General features: G+C 41.8%; 1 protein-coding gene across 1 annotated transcript in view; it reads right to left on the bottom strand.

Moving 5' to 3' along the window:
• The window catches only part of arhgef39 (Rho guanine nucleotide exchange factor (GEF) 39), a 59,772-nt gene extending 38,110 nt beyond the window's left edge, over positions 1 to 21,662 (bottom strand). The window contains exons 1-5 of the mRNA XM_076076183.1: positions 21,628 to 21,662; positions 19,057 to 19,228; positions 17,125 to 17,219; positions 8,435 to 8,555; positions 4,944 to 5,062 (exon numbers count right to left, since the gene is read on the bottom strand). Coding sequence (XP_075932298.1) covers positions 4,944 to 5,062; positions 8,435 to 8,555; positions 17,125 to 17,219; positions 19,057 to 19,206 — 485 coding nt within the window. The 5' untranslated portion in view covers positions 19,207 to 19,228; positions 21,628 to 21,662. The remainder of the gene's footprint in view (positions 1 to 4,943; positions 5,063 to 8,434; positions 8,556 to 17,124; positions 17,220 to 19,056; positions 19,229 to 21,627) is intronic.
• Between the last annotated feature and the right edge of the window lie 1,317 nt (positions 21,663 to 22,979).

Below are 22,979 nucleotides of genomic sequence, written 5' to 3' on the forward strand. Positions count from 1 at the left end.
ACGGGTTAGTGAACATGGCATGGGCTTGTGGGTAATTACTCAACTTTAATAGCTTAAAAGGGAAAGGAATGCACATCCGTGGTAAAAACAGAGGACTAGAGATAGTTCGCTGTCCAAACTTGAGCAATTAAATGTAATATTCAGTGATTGTGAAGAGCGTCTTATCTTTCTCTGAAAGGGTGACTAACGAGGATTTACTCAAAGAGAAAGGAACTCTGTGTAAATGTAGACATTAGGAAACACTTTTCAGTCAAACTGCCAGAGTGACTGCAGCTGCTTTTTTACTGTGTGCTGCTGCAAAGAGTCGACTTAAATCCGTGTGAGAGTCAGAGTTTTTAGTTATTTGGTCTGCCTCACACACCTTAATGACTGCAATCATCAGTCGACAGGCCTCTGACTTGTGGTTCACAGAACAGCCCAGGAATACAGGATGCCAGGTGATAAACCTTTTAAAAACCAACCTCAGTCGGAGAAATCGCTTTACAATTTACTTCTCATTCACACATTCCCCAACACACCGATGGCAGTGAGCTACCGTTCAAGGTGTCTTGCCTAAAGACACTTTGACATGTGGAAGGAGCGGCTAGAGATCGAACCCCTGCTCCACCCTCTGAGTCACAGCCGCCAACATCTCCCTGCTATTGAAGACACTGGAACTGTTGGGGTGTGGAACGCTTCCTCTCACACGTCTTCATCAAGAATGATCACACGGAAACCACACACATGCGTTTGTAAAGCTACAATTTGTTTGACTTAGCCGAAGTTACCTTTTCCATGATAAAACTCTGGCTTTTTTCAAATGATGTCTTCTGCCAAACAAATAACAGTAGTGAGTCTTGAGTAACTTTTGAACCAGTCCCTAAAGGAGGATTAACCTCAGTTCCTGGGTCAGTGTCATCCTTCTGACACTGGTAGTTCTAGAACTAGAAGTTCTCATGTCTCGGTCAATAAAACAAAGAGTGAGCGCGCTGTTGAGTTCTCCTATTTTTTTGTTCAAATCTGACGCTTTCACATTACAGGTGATAATCAAAGGCGCACACACTTACAAGGTACAACATGAGACACATGACGTGTGACGATTTAAAAAATCTGTAAAAAGCTTTAGCTCATAATTAAAACCGACTTATTTACACCGATTTAGTTACAAATAGGAATCGTCAAAGTTTGTCTGGGTTAGTTGGTTATGAGGAGCTCATATTCAGTCATCCAAATCTTGAACTTCTCAGCTATGAAGTGTTCAGGATCAAAAGAATCAACTAATGATTCACAACAAACCCCGTCTCACACCATAATCGAGGCACTTTGTTTCATTGCGAGCCTCACTTCAAACTCGGCAGTGAACCACAGGGTCAATTGACACGCAGACAATGCGACGCAAATTATGAACGGAAATACAAAGAGTGAGCGCGCTCGGCACTCAGACCGCAGAGAAGAGCGCGATGTAAGGCTCGGATTTTCTGAATTATTTCAAAAGAAATGAATCAATGCTGTGACCTTGTGTTGGAGAACCTCCCTGTGTTCAGCTGCTGGAGATGATGGAACTACCTGAGCACATAAAGCAGTCAATTTGAAATCCCACCTTGACAATTGAAAGACTAAATCAAACATGGCCAGTGCAGCTACACACTTCTCAATGCTTAGCAAGTATGACAATGACCCCCAAGACCTTTGGAGCTGTACGGCCTTTACATGGAGCATGCTCAGTCTCTACAGTGGGCCGACCACTGGGCTATTCCCTTGTTATACTTAATGGTGCTCAGCTTAGAGCGAATATATCCCAAGGCCTCCGAGCGCCGCCATCTCTATGAGAGCGTCATCTCTATTATCGACACAAACACGGCCAATACAGGCAGAAAGGGCTGCTATTCACTGCCACAATCAACTGGAGACCCCATCACTGTCATAATGGTGATCTCAGTGGGGAGGACGCCGACGAGCGCTCCAGCCTGCTCCAGTGAATGCCACTTAATAAAGGCAATGATTTTATTCCTCCCCCAGCAGCAACATAAGTATACACACTCAGGGCCCTGCTCGCCATCCATCATCCTTGAATGGCGATAAGTGACAACAGTTTCCCCCGCTATTCCCAGCCACAGAGCCGGAGCAAGGTAAGGCACCAGCCGCGGATGATTATCTGGCCGTGCCACTTAAAATCATCATACAATTAAGACACATCCCTCGAGTCTCCCGAGTTTTACCGAAAACGACAGACGAATCAATGATGATGATGGGAAGTGTGAAGAGAGAGACGGAGCCAGAGAGGGCTGAGCTGAGAGAATGAGGCCCACTGACTATGTGTCAGACACGGATACGGCGGTGGTCAGCATGCTCATGTGAGACAACGAGGGTACTCTCATTTCCCCTATTGGTTGCATCAAAAGTAAACAGGCCTCCCACTCTTGTCCAAAATATTTCCAAGACATTTTCAATGACCCAGAGAGGGTGAGTAACATATCAAATGTACTCACTGCTCATGAACATCAATGGGTTAAATCAAACAGTGATGTTACTTTAGAGACAATATATTACTTTTGTCAGCATCGTGCAATAGTACATTTCAATTTCATGTGCAATATTATTTTCACTAAACATATACAGTATATGTATATATAAATACATATACTGTATATACAAACGTTTGTTCGGGCAAAGCTTAAAAATATCGTGATATTATTCATAAGCTATACTGACAGGAAGACTGTGTTGCCCACCAGCTGCTGACAGCTAATGTTACCTAGGTTTCCTCTTGCGATTGTTCAGAATTTAGCATTTTTAGAGGGAAAATTGGGTGCGACAACTGGAAGCGTTGATGGTGAGTTTACTGTGTTCTTACGGATTCTAGACACTGTTAGTCTGGAGTCCTGCCCCTGTACTTATGGTATCAGAGGTGCTGTAGAAAAACAAGTACTATCACGTTTTCAGAAATTTAACATTAACTTGGTCTTAAAGTATCGGTTCTTGTGACATCACTACCTTACATGATGAATTGTGTCGGGCTAGAAAAGGTTGAATTGGTGCGTCCCAATCATTTTACAAAGCTTGGAATACTGCATTTCGGAGTTCCCCGTTATCTGTGAAGCGAAGGTACAGTGAGACACTAAAGGGAGGCGGTCCTTTGTTATAGAGGAGAAAGTAAACATACATGAGATATACAGCAAAGTGTCTCAGATGTTAAGGTGACGGGTCAGTTCATCTCAGAGACAACTTCTTTCTACCCCGATGGATGGACGGAACATTTAGGGTGCTCAGCTGTACATCTGGAGGGATGAGAACATGAGAGGGGCCTAATTAAGATAGAAACCAAGCCGCTTGATAAACCACTGTCAGATATCTGCCGCATTGGAAAGCACGTTTCAGCCCATTTCTCTTCATTCCGCTAATTAACAAGCGAGATCAAGACCGCATGAAATTACAGCCAACAAAAACTCGTGCTTAACAAAAGAGACTGACAGTTTCTGGACAGTCCGAGTACTTAAATGGGAGCTACATCAAATAATAATAATTACATCTGTCACAGAGACTATACATTGTGCAGCTGGTGACTTGTGAGAAGAAAACAACGAAACAGCAAAAACAGGAGTCAAGTGTGAAATCTGTGACCCATCTCCAGCAGTCCTCTTGATGGTGGAACAGCACCACCGTAGAACCTCCACAAACACTCGCTTTGTGACAAATGCTGGAAACATGTGTGAGCCCAGTTGTTCCTCTGAGGTTTTATGAGCTTTATAGAAATAACAGTGATGGTATAGAGTTTTATTGATGTATCATATCCTCTGAGGCACGATATCATTCGTCCCTACTGGCTTCCTTCCCACATTTTTCATAATGCTGCAACTAGAAAGGGTTTATAGTTTCCTGATCTCTTCCTGTTTGCATTAACAGCACTGTTACGGATTTACTTGCTGGTTTCTCCAATGCAGTGACGGGCCGTGCATTTTATACCCGGGCCTTCAGTGCTGTCTTGCAGCTGAAATACCACCTAATAACCTCATGATGGCGCCACAGCTACGGTTATTTGTTTCTAGGAGTTTAATAATACACGTATTCGTATTAAACCGTTCAGTACGAGGCTTACGAACCGAACACTACGTTTGAATAATACTAGTACATTTGGAAAATGCAGAAGCTTAAATTGTGGGAAATATAATGTTTTCGGTGGACTGTGCTCACGTAGTTGACAACAGGCTGTGACCTCTGAACCCAGGAAAAAAACAAAAAAAAAACAGCTGATGCCGCGCACTTCTGAGAAGCTCGGCTAAACTAGCTTAACAAACAATAACTCCGCACATGACGGTATGCTTCGTAATTAACGGACAATGCATTTAGTCCAAATCTATATAATTAGCACAATGACAACAACAAACTCACAAGAACCAGTCACATATATTCATATGACAACAGAGCAACAAATCAATCCAGCAACACTGCAGCAACACACATTCAGCTACACACTCGAGGGCCATTCAGATATTAGATGTAAAAGAAACGCAGTTGACTTAAAGACAAACTCCATCCTCCTTTCTTTGTTGACTAAGAGTTTAATCACACGGTTAAATCCCAACTCACAAATCCATTTCTCCTCCTTCAGCCATTGAGTGTTAAAAAAACAAAGCTAGTTAAAAAAAAAAAAGAATCTACACCAAGCAAAATGCTAAAAATGTCATAATTTCTTCCATATCTTTCAATTTGAACTCTCACTACTCCAACTAAGCCTCTGATGGCTACTTTAAGTTTCGTTTCATAATATTGTATATTTCACTTTATTTTATATTTTACTGTACATTTTAATATGTTTGTACCTTTTGCACTGTGTTGACTGTTGATTGTTTAATGTTATGCACCACCCGTCATGTCAAATTCCTTGTATGTGCAACATACCGTGGCAATAAATGGTTCTGATTCTGATGTAACATCTGGCCTTTTCATTTAAACAGGAATCTTACTGATCGATCCGCTGAACGGGAAGTTGGAGTAAATCCTCCAGCTTCTGGTTGTGGAACTCTGGTCGGGCTTCCTGTAGCTTCTTAAAGCGTCTGAAGGGCTTGTTTTTCTTTAGCTGGATCTAAGACAACACACAAATGGTTGTGAAGTTATTCTCAGGTCCATAAAACCACATTTACAAGACGCAGCTTTGTGCTTGGCAAAGTGACATTTTCTGACATCCAAACACAGCTTTAGATAGCATTTTCCCCTTTTCAATTCAATATATTGTGTACAGCCCAATGCTGGGCAATACAAATGTCCTGTCCACACTACTCAGTCCAGACTACACATCACCTACTACACCTTGTTTTATGACACTCTGACTAATCAACAAGAACATAACATGCTAATGAACTGAGTACATGTGTCTCGTGCTCAGGAGCTCATTCACTGTGAGCTATCTATTATGTGCTTTCTGCATGCAGCTTGTCAACCAGTGGTGCACATGTCCCAAGCTACGACCCCTGAATCTCCTGTCACTTTCTCGATGCACACTGTACCTGACAAGACCCCCAAATCATTCAATATGCTGGATTTGCCAGCATATTAAGGAGGGGGGAAGGGGAGAGATGTAGATGTTATTAAATATGCATTTGCACATCATGTCGGCGTGAGTATATGTCAACATTCGGATGTCAAAAAGACTTATCTCATCATTCCCATAAATCATCAAAATAAACATCTGCTGCTGTGTTTAAACAGACCCGAGGAGAGCTCTACCCGTTTTCATGGCTTTAAAAACATCAGTGGATGCCACCTGACTTTACATGCCAGCTGTGTGCGTGTGTGTGTGTGTGTGTGTGTGTGTGTGTGTGTGTGTGTGTTGCTCACATACAGTTGTTTAGCTGGTCATTATGCCTGTGGCAGCTAGAGTTGGACATGGTTAGCAGACAGGTGGCAGTAAGTAGAATGATGGGGACAATGTGAGAGGAATCACTTATCAGGTTGAAGCGGTGTAGTAGTGACAGAGTGGGGTGTAAATCAGACACTTGAGAGAGCTGACGGTTTAGATTTAGAGTTGAAGGTTGCTAACTGTGAGTAGAAACTCAAATGTTACGGCGCTGCATTTTGTACATTGGTAACCCCGAAAGACAGCACGTGATACAGTCGCCATGATATCTCTGATTAGTATTGAACCGCACAGCTACTGGACATGTAGACTCTTGCTCTTACAAAGGTATTGCTGCACTTGAACATGCAATATTAGATACCGGTGAGTTGAAAACAAGAAAAGTTTACCAGCTCATAATTCCCTCTTAATATCCATTTTATATTGCTGTGAACAAATCTCCTACAAACAAGTGGATTTATTCAAGTTGCGCCAAAACTAAATTAAATAATGTGTAAGCAGCACACACTAAATGATAGGTTAATTGGAGGCGTGTACATTGCAGCCAGAGGGCTCCACCCACTCCTTCAGGAGAGCATTGGGATCAGGTGTGGGAGGAGACATGCCTGAAGCTGATCTGCTCATCAGGGAGATGAATAAAGATGAAGCAGGACAGCTGATCAAGGAGAACATGTGGAGAGCATGCTGGCTCCTCCCTAACATCTCCAGGGGGAGAGAGTTAAGACCGGTACGTTGTCTAGCGGCCCAGCTGAAATACTTTAGTTTGTGTAGTTTTGTGATGGAGCTCTGGACTGAGCTAGATTTTCTGTTGTTTTGTGTTAGTAAAGTGTGTTTAATTAAAGATCGTGAAACCTGCAGAATTGTCTTTATTCTCGTTCTATAATATCATAAATACAACAAACTATAGTATTTGTATATATAATATGACTATATATAAAACTTTATAAGCTGTGGTATCAAATAGCTTTTGCGGCTCCAGGCAAATTTTATTTGGTGAAAAATAGGGCAAAATGGCTCTTTGGATAGTAGAGGTTGCCGACCCCTGGACTAGTTCGTACATGTGCAGACTAACCAAGATGGGTTTGGTTTAGTTTTATTTTGTTTCTGTCTAGTTTGAATAAAGTGCGTCTTACGATGAGGAACAAGGCCATTAACCCCGTCTAAGTTCTGTGGAAAAGAGAAACTTAAGTTGAAAAGGTTCGGTTTAGGTGTACAAATATTTTTGTTTCGTGAGTTGATTTTGTTTAGTCATCAGCCGTAGCGAAATAGCAGCTTGACCGCAATGCATCCTGGTATAAGTAGCCACAGCCGGCACGGCTCCATAGCAGGAGAGATCGTCTTTCTCGGCCAATAGATCACACATTGAGAATTAATTTCTTCTTTGGACTACATTTCCCATGAGCACTGATTGGACATCCACATAAAAGGGGTTGGGTCTTCCCTTTAAGATGGACCTATTCTCATTTTAGTGACAAACTGCTCCTCCGACTTCAGCTCAGCTTTGTTATTAATATTTCTTTAACTGATAGAATTAATCAGTCAAAATTCTTATTGTCAGTTAACGTTTATTAACACCACTACTTTAATGACAAGGTCGGCAATTTGATCCTCGGCTCCTCCTGTCTGTATGTCCCTGAGCGAGACACTGAATCCCAGGTTGCTCTCCAGGCACTTCCCAGCCCACTGCTCCTCAATGCAGAGGCTGCATTTCACTAAGTTGTGCTGTGTACAATCGGATGTAAGAGACACACATTGCAATGCAATAAACTGTGCTCCGCTGTTACACTACGTGAGACCAAACTCTTCATGGATGTAAAACAAAAAACAGAAGTATTGTTAGTTTATAATTGCATGATAAGATCATATCATCGCAGTGCGACTCCAGTGAAAGTCCATTCATAATAAAACTGAATTATTACACAGCCCTATATTTGCATATGACATTGCATGATGGTCACTAATATTTTCAGAATATGTCTTCAGTACATCTTGCAGACATAATGTTTGATATGTAATCTGATTGGGAAACATAATCAGGCTAATGTGGGTCAAAGGTTACTCTCATTAGAAGACTGATCACCAGTTACCTGAGTAAACCAGCACACCTGTCACCACAACACGCTTCCCTGTTCACTCAATTATAATGGATGTCAATCTGCAGGAGGATCAATGCAAACTCGCAGGGCTTGGTCCGTAATCAATGCAATTAGTCAATGTTTTGCAGAAACCTCCTTCTTCTTAATTAAGACATTGTTATTTTTGCCGCTGTGGTGCAAAGCTAGCAACAGGACATTGCTGCTGGTCGCTCCAATAAACAGTATTCTGTACTCTGTACCGCTCCACCGGCATCATTGTCACTGATCAGATAAGTCGACAGTATCAGGATGGGATTCATGCGAGGGTGTCATTTTACAATATTTAAAGAAAATGTATAGTCCAACAATTTGGGGGACAGGCTAATTTGATTTCTTCTGATATTGAGGTCAATCTCATGTCTGTGTATTAAGTATGGCTTAATCACATCTTGTGAAGGGCTCATCAGTGCTACACGAGAGTTTGATGCAGAGGTGTGATAACCACGTGGAAATACTGTGTTCCTACCCCGAGCACTCTGCTGCCATTGTAGATGTTGTCCATATACGTGTTGTAGTGGTGCAGATGTGGACACATCTGGTCAAAGCCTCGGCCGAAGTAGCCATTCTCCAGATGGACCAGCAGAGATCTGCAAAAACAGCACCACGTTAGATATAATCAATTACAAAAAGACTTAACATTTTTAATCAAAAATTGCTATTTGAAAGAGTGCAAATCTGGAGATGGCCATGCAAATGGACTTATTTTAACAAGCTGTCGGAGATGAAAGGTTTTAGCCGGCTGAACTCAGCATGTAGTTCATCAAGGAAGCCATAGTCCTGAAGTTTAATTTACCAAAAATAACTCAATTGTAATTAGGGCTGCAACTATAATTTATATTATTGATTAATCTGCCAATTATTTTCTAGATAAATCATTAATAGTTTGGTCCATAAAATGCTTCCTTTTAAAAGTTGCTCTGATGTCCTAGGATAAAAATGTCTGCATCAAAAAAACTGCCATTAAATTATCAATATACTTTTCCACTTTCAGGAGGTTAAATCTTTTACCAATCAAGTTTGGATCATCGCTACCAAATATTCATTTTCAGAATTTTAACCCTTTAAATGACGGTTAGTTTACATACTTTTTTTTTATGAGGAAGATTAAAAAAATATTTCCTGTATATTTAATGCTAAGGATTTTATTTCATTTTTTCCACAGTCTGAGATATGTTTGTGATTAGCAACAACATTGATTTTTTATGTTTTTTTGTTCAGGAAACCAGGAGAATAGCTCAATGTGGTGGAAAATAAAAGTAAAAAGTATCGTTTTGAGCAATAGAATGCAGGATGTTGTACTGTAATGGCCCTGCGATCCAACATCAATGAAATCTACGCCATTTGCATCAACACAGCCAAAATGATTGGAAAATTAAAACAGCCAAAATGTCTCTAGTGAGGCGCAAGGGACAAATGTCTTGTTTTGTCAGTACAAGTCCCAAAGATATTCGGTTTAATATGATAAACAACAGAGAAAAGAAGGAAATCTCAATATTTGAGAGGCTGCCAATTTTAAATGAAAAATAGCTTCAACTATAAATTGTCAAATAGATTAGTCAGTTATTATCAAATACACCACACGTGTGTATGACACACTGACCTCGCCACTATAAGTCGCTGTCGACCATTTTTAGAGCATGCAAACAAGCAGGCACTCATTACCAATTCACAACAACATCCTTAACTCCCACACAGGACATTGCAGAAGGAACTACTTCAATATGTGTGGCATATTTGTTGTGCATGACAGATCTCTGACACATTCATTTCAAAGTGCCCCCCCAGTGAGCTTTTAGCCTCCAGTCAAACCACATTGGACTTTGAGTTAGAGCGCATTACTGCCTGACACTGCACCGCTGCTCTGCATCAGTGGAGAGAAGGAGCTCAAATAAGGCGGCATCACATCTGAGGCATCATTTCTCGGCAAAGACACACGTTTAGAGGGAAGTGCGGCGGCTGAGCAAAGTTCAGAGGATCGCTTCCCCGTTAATGGGGGGGGGGGGGGGGGTTTTAGCGGGGTGAGGTTCTGTGGCGTCATCTGAAGGCCTCTCCCCGTGGGTGACATATTTACCGGGACCAAGACGGTGGGTCTACCTTCAGGGCAACCAGGGCCACTTTGTAGTGCGAACACACCAGCCCAACTCGGGGAGGAAAACAACTGGATCAAGGCAGAGGCAAAGCAGTCGTTCAGCCTGTCAGGCACATTACAGTAACACGGATGCAATTGGTTGGGGGTGTTGACACTTGTGAAGGAGCTTGTTATCCAAACTTAGAGGAAGTACTACACACACACACACACACACACACACACACACACAATCCTACGCTCTAATGATGTTCCCAGAGACTTCTGTTCGTACATGCTGCAAGAAGGAGCAGTTCGCGGTTGAAGTTGATTTAAATAGATTTTAATGAAGTTGTGCACCAAGGTAGCCTCTGTTCATAATCAGGAGATGCAGGAGCAGCCGAGAGAGTTCTAACGAGGGCAAAGGGCGGGAAAAATTGTGTTTCCGTTTTTTTTCTCTCCCCCCTTCTCACTGCCACAGGCTATTATGATAAATATGAAATTACATTTTTATACTTTCTTTTTTTTCTCCACAGCAATTAAATTGTCTGGCCATCAGCAGCAAGACGGAGATAACATTAGCATTCTGTGCGTTTCACGTTAATCCACATTAATTCCGAGCAGTGGCGACATCTGGGGCGGATACAACCTCGACCAAACAATTCGGGCCAAGGCGCCTTCATTTGAGGGAGGGGTGGGGGGGTCTTCAACAGAGGAATACTAATTGTTTGGACAGTGTGAGCATCCGCAAAACATAAATGACTGCTTAATGAAATAAATAAACATAACCGCGAATCCCTGATGAGACAACAAAGCTATAACGTATCATTTTGTCGCTCTACGTGAACTGTGAGACGCGACTCACACTGTGATGACTCGCGACACTCCATGTCTGGTGTACCTCTCACACTACATCTACTCTCATCGTGACCCCCCCCCCACACACACACACACTTTCAAATCCAGCGACTGTTTGCTCCACACTGGATCCACCGGTTCCTGTTTGTCATGTTAGCAGCTGAGGGATAATTGGGTTGCTCCTCCTGCTGCCTGCTCCCTGTTCTCCATAAACAGTCAGAAGCAGAATGACTGGCATGGCGCATCAATATATTCACATCTCCTTTTCCTTATGTAACTCGACAAAGCTTAATGAAGGCAGAACTGGTTGCTACAGCTCTATTCCCGCTGTACTCTGGAGTTAAGTAAATAACGATGGATATACCTCCGCTCTGCACACACTGACACTTGTATTTATTATCAGAGAGCCATTAGGCCACACAGATCTGACGCCGAAGCTTTCTGCCATTCAAGTGCTTTCTTGCTGCATTGTGAGGATCAACAACTCATCTAAGGAATCAGTGCCCAGCTGTAAAAAAAATCTTCTTATGAATATATTTCTCTTAGTGTTCCTCTGATGAGGATGCAGATTCACTAGCAAGGCTGGGATTCTTCAGATCTACACAACATCCAGCATCCAACTGGAATCAAATGTGAGCTTTTGCTTTCTATACGTGTGCTGTTTCATATCGACTCCTTTCTATATCTTAGTGTTTTGATTTGCTTTACAACAGCGAGCAGCTGATTAGCTGACAATTAGCAGAACAGTATATGTGACTTTATAAACACATTTCTATGATGTAATAGATCATAGAAGATTTTTTCCCTTAAATGTAGTTCAACTGAGGATGTCATTCTATGTCCAAGTCCAGGAATGTTGACATGGTGTAGGATTTAGTGACATCTAGCGGTGAGGTTGCAGATTGCAATCAACTGAATAGCCCTCGCTCCAGGCGGCAACCTCAAGTTCTGCTGAGTGATGCCAATGAGGAAGTGTCTTAAAGCTGCATTCTCTCTAGTGTCCACCAGGGGGTGACTCCTCTGGTTGTATAGAAGTCTATGAGAAAATGACTCTACTTCTCTCTTGATTTATTACCTCAGTAAACATTGTAAACATGAGTTTATGGTCTCAGTCTCTAGTTTCAAGTCTTCTTCAATACAGCATGATGTTCATTTAGTACATTATGGTCCATTTAGAGTCAAACAGACCATAAAGCAGGGGATGCTTTAGGGCGGGGCTACACAGTGATTGACAGGTAGATACCGGAGCCGTATACGGCGTCTCTACGTCACTCCTTCTCATTCCAAATATGATAACTTCTGTTCATTGGATGCAAGAAAAACAACATGGCGACGGCGAACTCATAACTGCAGTCCACGAACTAATGGGTGACGTCACGATGACTACGTCCACTTCTTTTATAGTCTATGCTCCTCCCTTTCCATTATATGGCTAACATGAGTCATATAATGAGTGTTGCGCCGTCTCCGTTCACTTCAATGGACACAAACACTTAAAGGAATGATGGTGTTCATGCGTTTCTTTTGATGACAGCAGTCAATATAACAACTGAACAATTATTTGAACTGTACATTGAACTAAACGTGTCTGTGTGCACATTGGGGCGGAACTCCGCCGTGCGCGATACAGAGAGCAGAGGAGAATTGTAAACGCGCGACCATGTAGAGACAGAAATGACATGCCATCGTGTAAATAAGATAAATAACATAAGACTGTTTAGTTTGTTTAATAAAAGAACACGACAATGACTTCTGTTGTGATCTGGCGCTATATAGAAAATAAAATTACACAAAATTAACTTGACCTTCAAGAAAGTGAACATGGAGGCCAAAGTAGTATAAAGTAACTGAGCATTAGTGGGATTAGTAACTGGGTAATGTAGCTAATGAATCTTAAATTGTGATCTCTAACGCTACTCGAGTCAATTACTACTACAAGGGGCGCATGTGGCTCGTGTAGAACGGGTCTTCCTTCAATCAAAAGATCGGCGGTTCGATCCCCGGCTCCGCTAGTAACATGTTGATGTGTCCTTGGGCACGAAACTTAAACCCAAATTGCTCCTGTGTGTGAATGTTAGATTTTAAAAATGACCCAACTGAAAATCCCAGCCCAGTGTTGCCAACTCTTTTCCAATGAAAGTAGCTAGCAGCGCTAGCTCCAAAAGACGCTAAATCTAGACGTAAATGACAAACATGGCTACTGTTAGTACTCATACTTGCCGAGCTAGCAGCTTGTGGAAGACCCCGGTGATGTGCAATGAGTGCACGGGCAGAGTGCGCACAACTAGGCAGGCTAATGGTGCGTTCACACCAAATGCGGCGCGAATTATTCGCGCGAGTAGATTACATACAAAGCGTATGCACAGACGCGATGAGACTGGAGTGACGCGAATTTGCGATGGCACGGCGCGTTTGGCGCGGCGCAAATTCAGGCAAAGTCAGGCGAAGTTGCACCAAACGGCAAAACGTGTGAGTTGAAATTGTTCAACTTCTGCGAAAAAATGGCGTGACGCTGCGGAGTGATAGCCTATCAGCGTTGAGATGCTTCCCCTGTCATCACTGACTTCCTGCCGTTGTTGAATCAGGAAATAAATCCTGTAGCCGTCTGTGTTCACCCAGAGCTCTACGATACCTCATATCAATAAAGACCGGACCAAACTATGTGTATAAATGTGTGTGTAAACCATATGGTACAAACAATGAAAAAGACGCTGCTGTATTTATGTCTAGATGATGTTATTTTTAGTGTTGATGGAGCTGCTACAATGTTAGCATAGCCTAGCACCGATCGATCCGAGCTCCATTGAGAAAACAAGTATTTTAAAAGTTATTTGCTTGTCGTCTTGCGGAGAGAACAAACAAAATATGAATTCAGACGAATCTGCATCATTACGTAGTTATTTCCGAGTCCCTTTTTGTCGGTTTATTGCCGTTAAATCACAGCCAGATCAGTTTATTTTGTGCTCATACAGCTGTAGTAAACAGCGACGTGTGGCTCACTAGACACAGTGAATACAGCTCGATGAAAACCACGGAGCTCCTCTGAACAATATTATGAACCAGACATGACGGCGTTTAGTTTCCCGTGATATCTGTGACTTCCACAACACGTACTAAGCAGATATAGAGGTTATTTTTTCCATAGTTGATGGTGGACAGTTGAACGGCTTTCAGGGCGATAAGCCGCGCGTCCAGCGCGATTCACGCGAATGAACACAAATGGTCCCCGGCGAGACCGGCGTGATCAATTCGCGCCGCGTTTGGTGTGAACACGGCATAACAGGTAGGTCAACAGGCAGTTAGCCCATCCAATCATTTCAATCTTATAATAGTCCTAACATGTTTTTTTTAAGAGCGTTTGATTAATTGATTGCTGATGGGATGTAATGAGAATCTCATCAAATATAAAAAATAAGTTTCCACCAAGAAGACTACCGTCCATAGCTTTAAGTAATGTGGGAAGCTGCAAACCTAGCTCTATCAAAAACACTCCCGTGTGATATATCTTGTTTCGTGGGTTCAGGGCTGGGTACCAGTGACAGTATGATTCATATTCAAGAAAAGATGCCAAAGTTCTCAAATGTTAAATGTTGTCTAAGCACAAGCAGGCTTACACGAACTTGGCCTGAATAAAAAAGGCTAAAATTGGCAACTATTTAATCAAAACATGTGTGACATCTGTGAATCTGACCAGATATTTGATACTGTTATGGACACATCTGGGCCACTACTAGAAGAATGTCTTTTGGTAGGTTTGGTACCCAGACCTCATTTTGACCGAGACAGTGCACTTGCTGATAGACGCAGCAGCAAGGCCTTTACAACATGCCCCTTGGTTATAGCTTGCCTGTTTAATGCTTTCAGACTTACAGTATGTAGTACTTGATGTTTCATGTGTGTCAGATGGAGAAAGTCACCCACACATCCATCAATGACAGCGAATCATCCTCACTGTTATTATCAGTTAGCCTTGGCACTATCACACACACATTCACTGTATACCAAATGTCAGAGTGAAAAAAAGCAAAAAGAATATGGGGAAATCTATAATCAATCACGGAGCAGTGGTGGATCAGTCTAGCACTAACACACCGTCTCTCCAAGGAACATTTCTTAAACGGAGGGCTTTCCATTATGTTTCAACCATTGATTCAATAAGGGGCTCATAATGAAGATGTATGGGAACTGCGGAACCATTTATTCAATACATCAGACTGTGTAATTCATACTTCAATCTTCATTGTAGCACTCTCAACAGTGTGCGGAGGATGAGAGCCTGAGGAGAAGCCACACCACTCATTATTTAGTGAGGAAATGGAACTCCCGATCAAACTACGCACTCTGTCAAGCTGTGCAGGAGGCTTGGGCGGCATCGTGGCATTATGGTATACAACGGTATTTAGAAATACCGAAGGTATGATGGTCAATACTGTCAGAACAGACGTTCCTCTTTCTATCATACAGATACGGAGATGATGTAACAGGGTTTAAGTTGACCACCCGTCGGGACAAAGTATCTGGGATGATGTTTTTAGAACTAAAATGTGGTATAGTTTAGATTTAAGTTATGGGCCCTGCAAGTGCAGCAAACTCTTCTCATCCTACCAGGTGCGGTCCCTGCAGACCCAGAGGTATACTATTGTTTTCTTTTGTTAGTGAGGGAGCTATACTTTTTGTCATATCTCAAAGGAGATTTATTCCGTCAATTGAATTTTTCTTGACTTTGTCAATCGATTTTGGCCTATTAACTTCATATATTTGTTTTATGTTCTGTAATTAGTGCTTTTAAAATAATAATTTCAAATGCCAATGTACAGGGTGTTTCCAGTCAAAAGCACCAAATAGATAAGATGTTCGCTGTGAGTCCTAATTTAAAGAATCACACACCATCAGGGGGTTGGGACATTTTGAAGGAGACAAGCAAAGATGCGGGTAACACATGTCAGGCTGGTCTCGACCAATTCTCGTAGCTATATCTACGAAAAATGATGTACCGTAGTTTGTAGATATCCTACAAAATGTTTAGTATGTAATCTAGAATGAGGACCTATAAAGACCGCTTAATAACACACAGGGCAGGCGGGAGTAGCGGTGGACGGGTTCACCAAACAGCGAGGTTTGTTTGAACGTTGATGCTTTTGTCACATAACTTGCGTACTTCAGTGAGGGCACTTCTGTGGTTATTTGAACCCAAACGACGACCTTGTCCTGAACCTAATTGAGTAGTTTTGTTGTCTAACCCTAACTGAGTTTCCTGTGAAGATGGAAATTTATTTTGATAAAGATTGTATTCATGTAACGAGCGGATATCAACACGTGTTGCTGTCTTTCTTATGAGAAAAATGGAGTAACTTTTCGGAGGATATCATACAAACCGTTGTGTGAGGATACGTTGCTGTATATACACATGTCATACATTTGACATTAATTATATAACTACTAATGTTTTGTGGTATTTAGTGTTTGTGTGTGACAGTGAGTTTGAAGTAGCTTTATACTGTAGCTGTAAACATAGCAGTGCAGTGTGCACAGTTCATTTGTAGGTGAATAAATGCAACAGCCCCTTAAGCGTTGGTAGAAACACTTCAGAGGCTGTTTCTGAATGAGCAACACTCAAATCCAGTGAAGATACTGAATCTTATCTGAGAAAGGATCAATGCTTCAATCTTACCACCATGAAACAAAAAATATCAGTTTTGATATCAACTTTCAAAAATCCATCATGAGCCTTGTTTTTCTACAGGTTACCGTAGCGGAGTCCAGTGCCTTAGCGTTTACACATGTACCAACTTCAAACAGCTAGCAATTATGTATATCGGCAAACTTTTTGAAGTCTTTCAAGTAGAGCTTGGAGATTTTAGTTTCACAGTGCCGTGACAGTAAGATCAATGTGGGGCCAGCCACGGTGGTGAGATCAGCTCCCACCATCTCTGACCTCCATCTGGCCACGCTGCCCTCTGAGACCTTCAGCAGCAGCTCAGCTAGGCAACAAGCAGTCAGGACTTTTTATGGTCACAATAATGCCCTTCACTTGTGATATCGCTGGGAGTAATTAAAGCCAATATGCATTATTGTATCCACCAACACAACATCATTGACTCCTGTTAATGGTGAAGATAAGGGCTATGCTTTGGTAGAGTTTATCTAGACCGTATTGTTAAGCAAGAGACAGACCACCAATCCTCATCCCAATACCCCGTAGATATTCTGTAAATTATTCAGAGGATACTTACTGGTTTACTGAATGAATGGCTTTAATTGAACTGAAGATGCCTTCTCTAATGTCCTGCTTCAGCGTTCCTTTGGCCTTTAAGATCTCCACAAAGTACTGTGACAAACAAGAGAGCAGAGGGAGACACAACCATGGTATTTCTCAGCATGTGTATTAATAAGCTAGAAGTGAGCTTGTCTCTGATTGGATATGCTTATGATGAAATACTTTATGATAAGGACATGCTTTCACTGATGAGAGAGAGCAAATGTCACACCAATATACAGAAACTTAGAGGTTAGCAGTCTCTTTCCCTACAGTCCAGACGGACTGTTAACATAACATGGTGCTGTATATCTGCATGGCTCACACCAAGGACAAGTATAGAGGCACTCACAATAAAGCGACAGCTGTGCCGGTCTCAAGTCATTTGAAGTCAAAATGGGATTAGCAAATTGAATGTGCATTAGGCCTAAAATGACTCCTAATTGGAGTGAACGGGTGGAGGGTAAGTAATTGCGTAGAAATGAGGCTGCAGTGGTGGGTGAAGAAGTGTGTTCTCTCCGCGGGGAGGAGGAGCACCATGAATGCTACCTTGAGTCTGTTCATATGTACGCCACAGTACCATGCTTTAGAGGAGCAGTGGAACATACTCTACAGTGTTGTCTCCATGTTAGAAATGTTGCTTCTGAGAATGTTTGACATGGAGACTGTCTTTTTTCACTGCATATTTTATGTACAGTATTATACACCAAATCTATGAGGACATTTATATTTTCTTCCCTGTGTTGGTATGTAGCAAGGCAGATAGTTTTGGTTTTGTGTTCTGGTTTTGAGATCCATCTGAGATGTATGCCTCCCCCCCAACACAATGCAATTTATTTTTCACAGTGAAAATCTGTCTTATCATGTCTGTCGTGTCGAATAGATCACGATAAGCAAACAATTATTATGAACATTTTTTCTGTCTTAATTTATTATGCAGATTACCATCTAATTGACATTTGTACATGTATTAATATAAAGTAATGAAAGAAACAGCGTTGCTATTTACTGGATTTTATTGAGAGTTTCTAATTACAGTACAGCTGTTTCAATCGCGGCTTTAGTAGTCGGCTTGTGGCGAGGCAAAGTATCATGGGAGTAAAGTCAGATAACAGAATCACCGTAGTTCTACAGAAATGTCCATATATGCAGTTGATGACTGTAACTGTGATCACTTCCAGCTGTTTCCACTCTCTTTCTGAAACAGTGTCCCTGTTAACTTAATAACCCAGAGACTCACTGCTATTCATTTACTTTAAATATTTCTGAACTAGACAGCTGTCCTTCGCTGCCAACATCTCTGCAATAGCTGCTTCTGCAGATTCATTCTCCACAACATATAGTAATGGTCCAACCGTACACACGAGCCCGCCCACTACGCTCTGCTACAGCCAATCGGCTTGCTGCTACTACTAAGTATGCTCAAATGTTCTAAAATCAGTCTCAAACGTTGTTAATTGCTGTCCTATAAATGATCCTAGCCATTCACACAAATGCTAAATTGATGAATGATAGGCAGCATTATTATGACATCATGCCCCTGTGCCTATTTGAATAATACGTAGACAGATACAATAATGAATCCTAAATCAACGTGATTGTTTACCTTGATAGACAGAGAGGGGCCATGAATGGAACATTGGGATTGAAGAGGACAGGAGAGCTCAGGGAGGCACAGATGAGGAGAGAGGAGGGAGGAGGCCAGGAGAGGGAAGTGTACAGGTGAGGAGAGAAAGACGGGAGAAAATAACAAATACAACTTCCAAATACAGGAAGTCTGGATGGGACCCAACCTGGTATGAAATACCAGGGTTCAAGCATTGGTTGTACTATACTTCAAATGGTATATTTGGAGTTCTCAACTATATCCCTTCATAGTTATGGAGAGTGGTACGTGTCTGGTACATACAGTGGTGACCAGCTCCAGCTGTTGGCAGTAGCGTTGTTCTGTCAGCACCAACTCTCTGGCTGTTCGGCTACGTTTCCTCTCCCAGCGGTCCCTCTGCTCCTGGATACTGGTGCCCCCGAGGGGCCCGGACGGACCAGGGGAGAAACTCATGGTCCTGGTGAGCAGGACTACACTGCAGAGACACAAGCAACAAATCAGAGCTGGCCAGGTTCACAGACAGATAAACAGAACACTATGCCATATACCAATGGATGCACTCTCCAAGCCCGAAGCTTACAAACAAAGCAACACAAACAGTCGTGTGATATTTACTGTTATAAAGTTTTCATGCAAATGAGTAGCCTATATCTTTGTCTTTATTGCTATTTGATAAGAGGTTACTGTATGAAATGTACAGTATCCTATACTATCTCAGTAGTTTGTGTGAAGTAGCTATCATACTGCTTCACAATAAAAGGTTAGATATTAGAAAGCTTCTCATTTGAAGCAGCAGAAGGAAATGTTGAGTGTGCATCAACAGCACCTTAACACAGCTCAACTAGAGCAGGAAAGCAATCAGTAAACCGGAGGTGTGATATCTAAAACTCCAAACCACAGAGGTTCAGTTTCAATTACAACGAGGGATTTTGATAGCTGCCAAGTTGACTATTCTGTGAAACCACTACAATCCACTACGTGTCAGATATACAATCTGTTTATCCGTTGTTAATAACTAAATGAGAACCGCCTCCTAATTAGCCAGTAACTCGGAGATATGAACATATCACTTATAAAGTCATTTTGTTGCTAATGTTGCCCCTGCAGGGCACTGAACACTAGCTGACCGAGCCAATCAGAGACAATTATTACCTGCCTGTTACCCTCTTTTTACTTTAAGGTGAACTAACAAAGTAAAGGAAAACTGATGACTTGATTAGAAGTGAAAGAATTGGTCTGAAAACTGGTCAAATTGAAATAATTAATCACATGAGTTATTAATCTAATATTAACTACTGGCAGGCTGCAGCTCCTCAAATGTGAGAATTTACTAAATGATTGAATACATCCAAATGTTTGGACTATTGGATAGCAATTTAAAGATCTGGTAACATTCACGTACATAACATTATAGTCACAAACAATGTTACTGGCTGGTCCCTATTGCTGCAAAATAAATGTCAATCTCTCTCAAACACTGGTCTGTCCCTTAACCAGCTGACCTCCAGCCATGGAAAGCAGTGTCCCCCCTGCACTCCCTCATTAGTGTCATCTGCTTTGTATTAGCAGAGCGAGCAGTGGGCAGAGAGCAGCGCTTCAGCAGCAATTAACCCGAGTACTGTCCCCAAGGAGCCCAGCGCTGTAAACAAGAGGGCCTGATCAATGCTAACCAGGGTACAGCTCTCCCACACAGGGAGCCTCACATGGTGAGCCTCACTGTGACTGGATGATGAGCTCAACTACAGCACCATCCAACAATGCACCTCTGCAGTTTATCATGAAGCCTGCTCCAACACCTCTGTGTGCACCTCAATGCAACTAGCCAGCTTTTGTTCAACTTGTTTCAATGTTATAGCGTGGTTAGATAAGACAGAGTTTAAAGTGACACAGTTCATGGGAGGCTGATGTAGGGCCATCTGGTGTCAACACGCAGTGTGTTTTAAGCTGACACAGCTAAAATACATTTTGCAAACTTGGCTCCACTACAAGAAACATCTACTAAGAATCGACGCAGTCAGATGTGTAGTAACTGGACCGATCGTCTGTTAATAGCTGTTGAAACTGAAACTAAAAGAGCTCAGAAAAATAGAAATGTCCACATTTACAATTTCACGACGACGCTGCAAACGCTGCAAACGCTGCGACGGTGCGACGGTGTTAACCACTGTAGCTATAAAGCTAAGCATGAATTAGCAACTTCAGATCCTATTTTGATTGATATTTATTTTAAATTGATGAAGTAATATGTGATTTAACAGCGCTAATTATGACCCAGTTGCAATGTCCCTACCACCAAAATTACAACTTGTTTTCCACTCTCAAATGAATGGTCAGGTCCACATATATTCATAAAAACAGCTTTAAATGTCTCAGTCAGAGGCTGAACTTCTTAATAAGATGGAAAAGCAACAGTTGAAATCCAGGTGAGAAGATCGATCAAGGGCTCATCAAGTTTATAACGAGTACATCCGGGTGTGTGGTGACGTGTTAACACATGTTCCTGACATGAGTTATGGTATGTCCCGAGATATAAAATAGTCGCATAAAACGCAGGGCTACGTAACTGAGCCAAAGTTTCAAGTTACTACAGTTTGCTGAAATATTTATGTTATTTGTCAAACTCAGCCCTTTCATACTACAGCTGAGACATAAAAGGATCAAACGTGATTTTATCTAACGTCGACACCACTTGTTGTCGAAAGGAGAATATCGCTTACTAAGAGGATGCGATATGTAACATTTTCAACAACAAGCTAACATTATTTGTTGCAGTAATCTAACGCTGCTTCGTGTGCGAAACAACCCGCCATATCAACATAACATGTCTAACTTACGTGGCTTATACACCGTATGCAGAAGTACGAAGAGGCTTACCTTCAGGTAACGTTTCCACTTTTGATTCAAGGCGCTCTTTTCGGTTTGAGCTTCCTACTTCCGGTATGTGATGTTGACGCGCACGCCGATTGGCTGGTCCGCACCGAGACAACAGGAAGTACCTCCCGCTCTGTGCGCACAGCTGGACTGGCGCTGTACCACCTCCACCCTGAACCTCACGTGACATGCTTCCACTCAATGGAAAAACTGATATTTGAAATAAACCATGTTACATTTCCTTTTTCCCCCAGTATGAACTGACAGAAATATTGGAGTGTGTAGAAGTATGTAATGTGTGTAACAGTACACAAATTCATCTTCATTATAACATTTAGAATAATTATAAAATATGTTACATCATATTTACCCTGTTAGCAACTATGTTCCAAACAGTGAAACATGTTTATTTCGGGTTGATATGCAGAGCTTCAGTCAAAAGTACACTACAAGTACAACTACTGTTGTAATATATTTGATGTGATGTTGGGGTCAAAGTATTCAGTCCCACAATTCAGTTGCTGATCATTCTGGGTATAGCGACCGATCTAAATGTTATTTTACCATCAAAATGCCTTATCATGTGAGTTGATGTTGCGCTTTAGTGGTGGATATACCTAACAAACTATACAATTAGAAAGAGTAAACCCGTTAGCGAGCTGCCGTCTCTAGGGGCCACGGAGATCTGGTAATCCAGCTTATCTTTTTACTGAGGCTCGAATATGCTGCTGACAGGAACACCACGTAATGTCAATGCTATTTGTAGCTTAAAACGGTTGAGTGAACTTTTGGTAGTCTTGTTTTCTTTCTTTTTCCTTCTCGAAACCTCCTTTAACTCATTTTCAAAGCTTCAGTCGATGTTACTGTGAAGTTGTATCTTTGTACTTAAAGATACAACTGAACTGGCAACAAGTGGTGAGAGAGAGTGCACTGGCTGATATGAAGAAAGCACAGCTCAGCAGTTTGGTTCTCATTATGAGATAAAAGTGATGCCCTCAGTAATCAGGCCATGACGCAGGAGGCTATAGCATGAAATCCATAAGGACTGAGAACTTTCAAGTGAAAGAAAGATGAAAATAGGATTTATATATAAATAGGATGCATCTTCCTCGAGGACATCAGGCTGTAGTTCACTATTGCCTGCAGCTCCACAGAGCAGCGAGAACACTGACATCTAGTGCTGATAGAGGCCAAGTTGGGTTGGGGGGGTTGGAGAGTCAGCATCTCGGCTGTAGTACTGGATATCTCGGTATCTCAGTGGTGCCAAGTTGTTTCGTGTCAAACCAGTTGTACGCATGACATGCAGCAGTGATAAACATTACAGTTAAATGAACATAGATGCAGACATAGATGCA

The sequence above is a fragment of the Anarhichas minor genome, unplaced genomic scaffold (assembly GCF_050575085.1).
Source record: "Anarhichas minor isolate MPS153535 unplaced genomic scaffold, ASM5057508v1 ptg000055l, whole genome shotgun sequence".
Taxonomy (NCBI): Eukaryota; Metazoa; Chordata; class Actinopteri; order Perciformes; family Anarhichadidae; genus Anarhichas; species Anarhichas minor.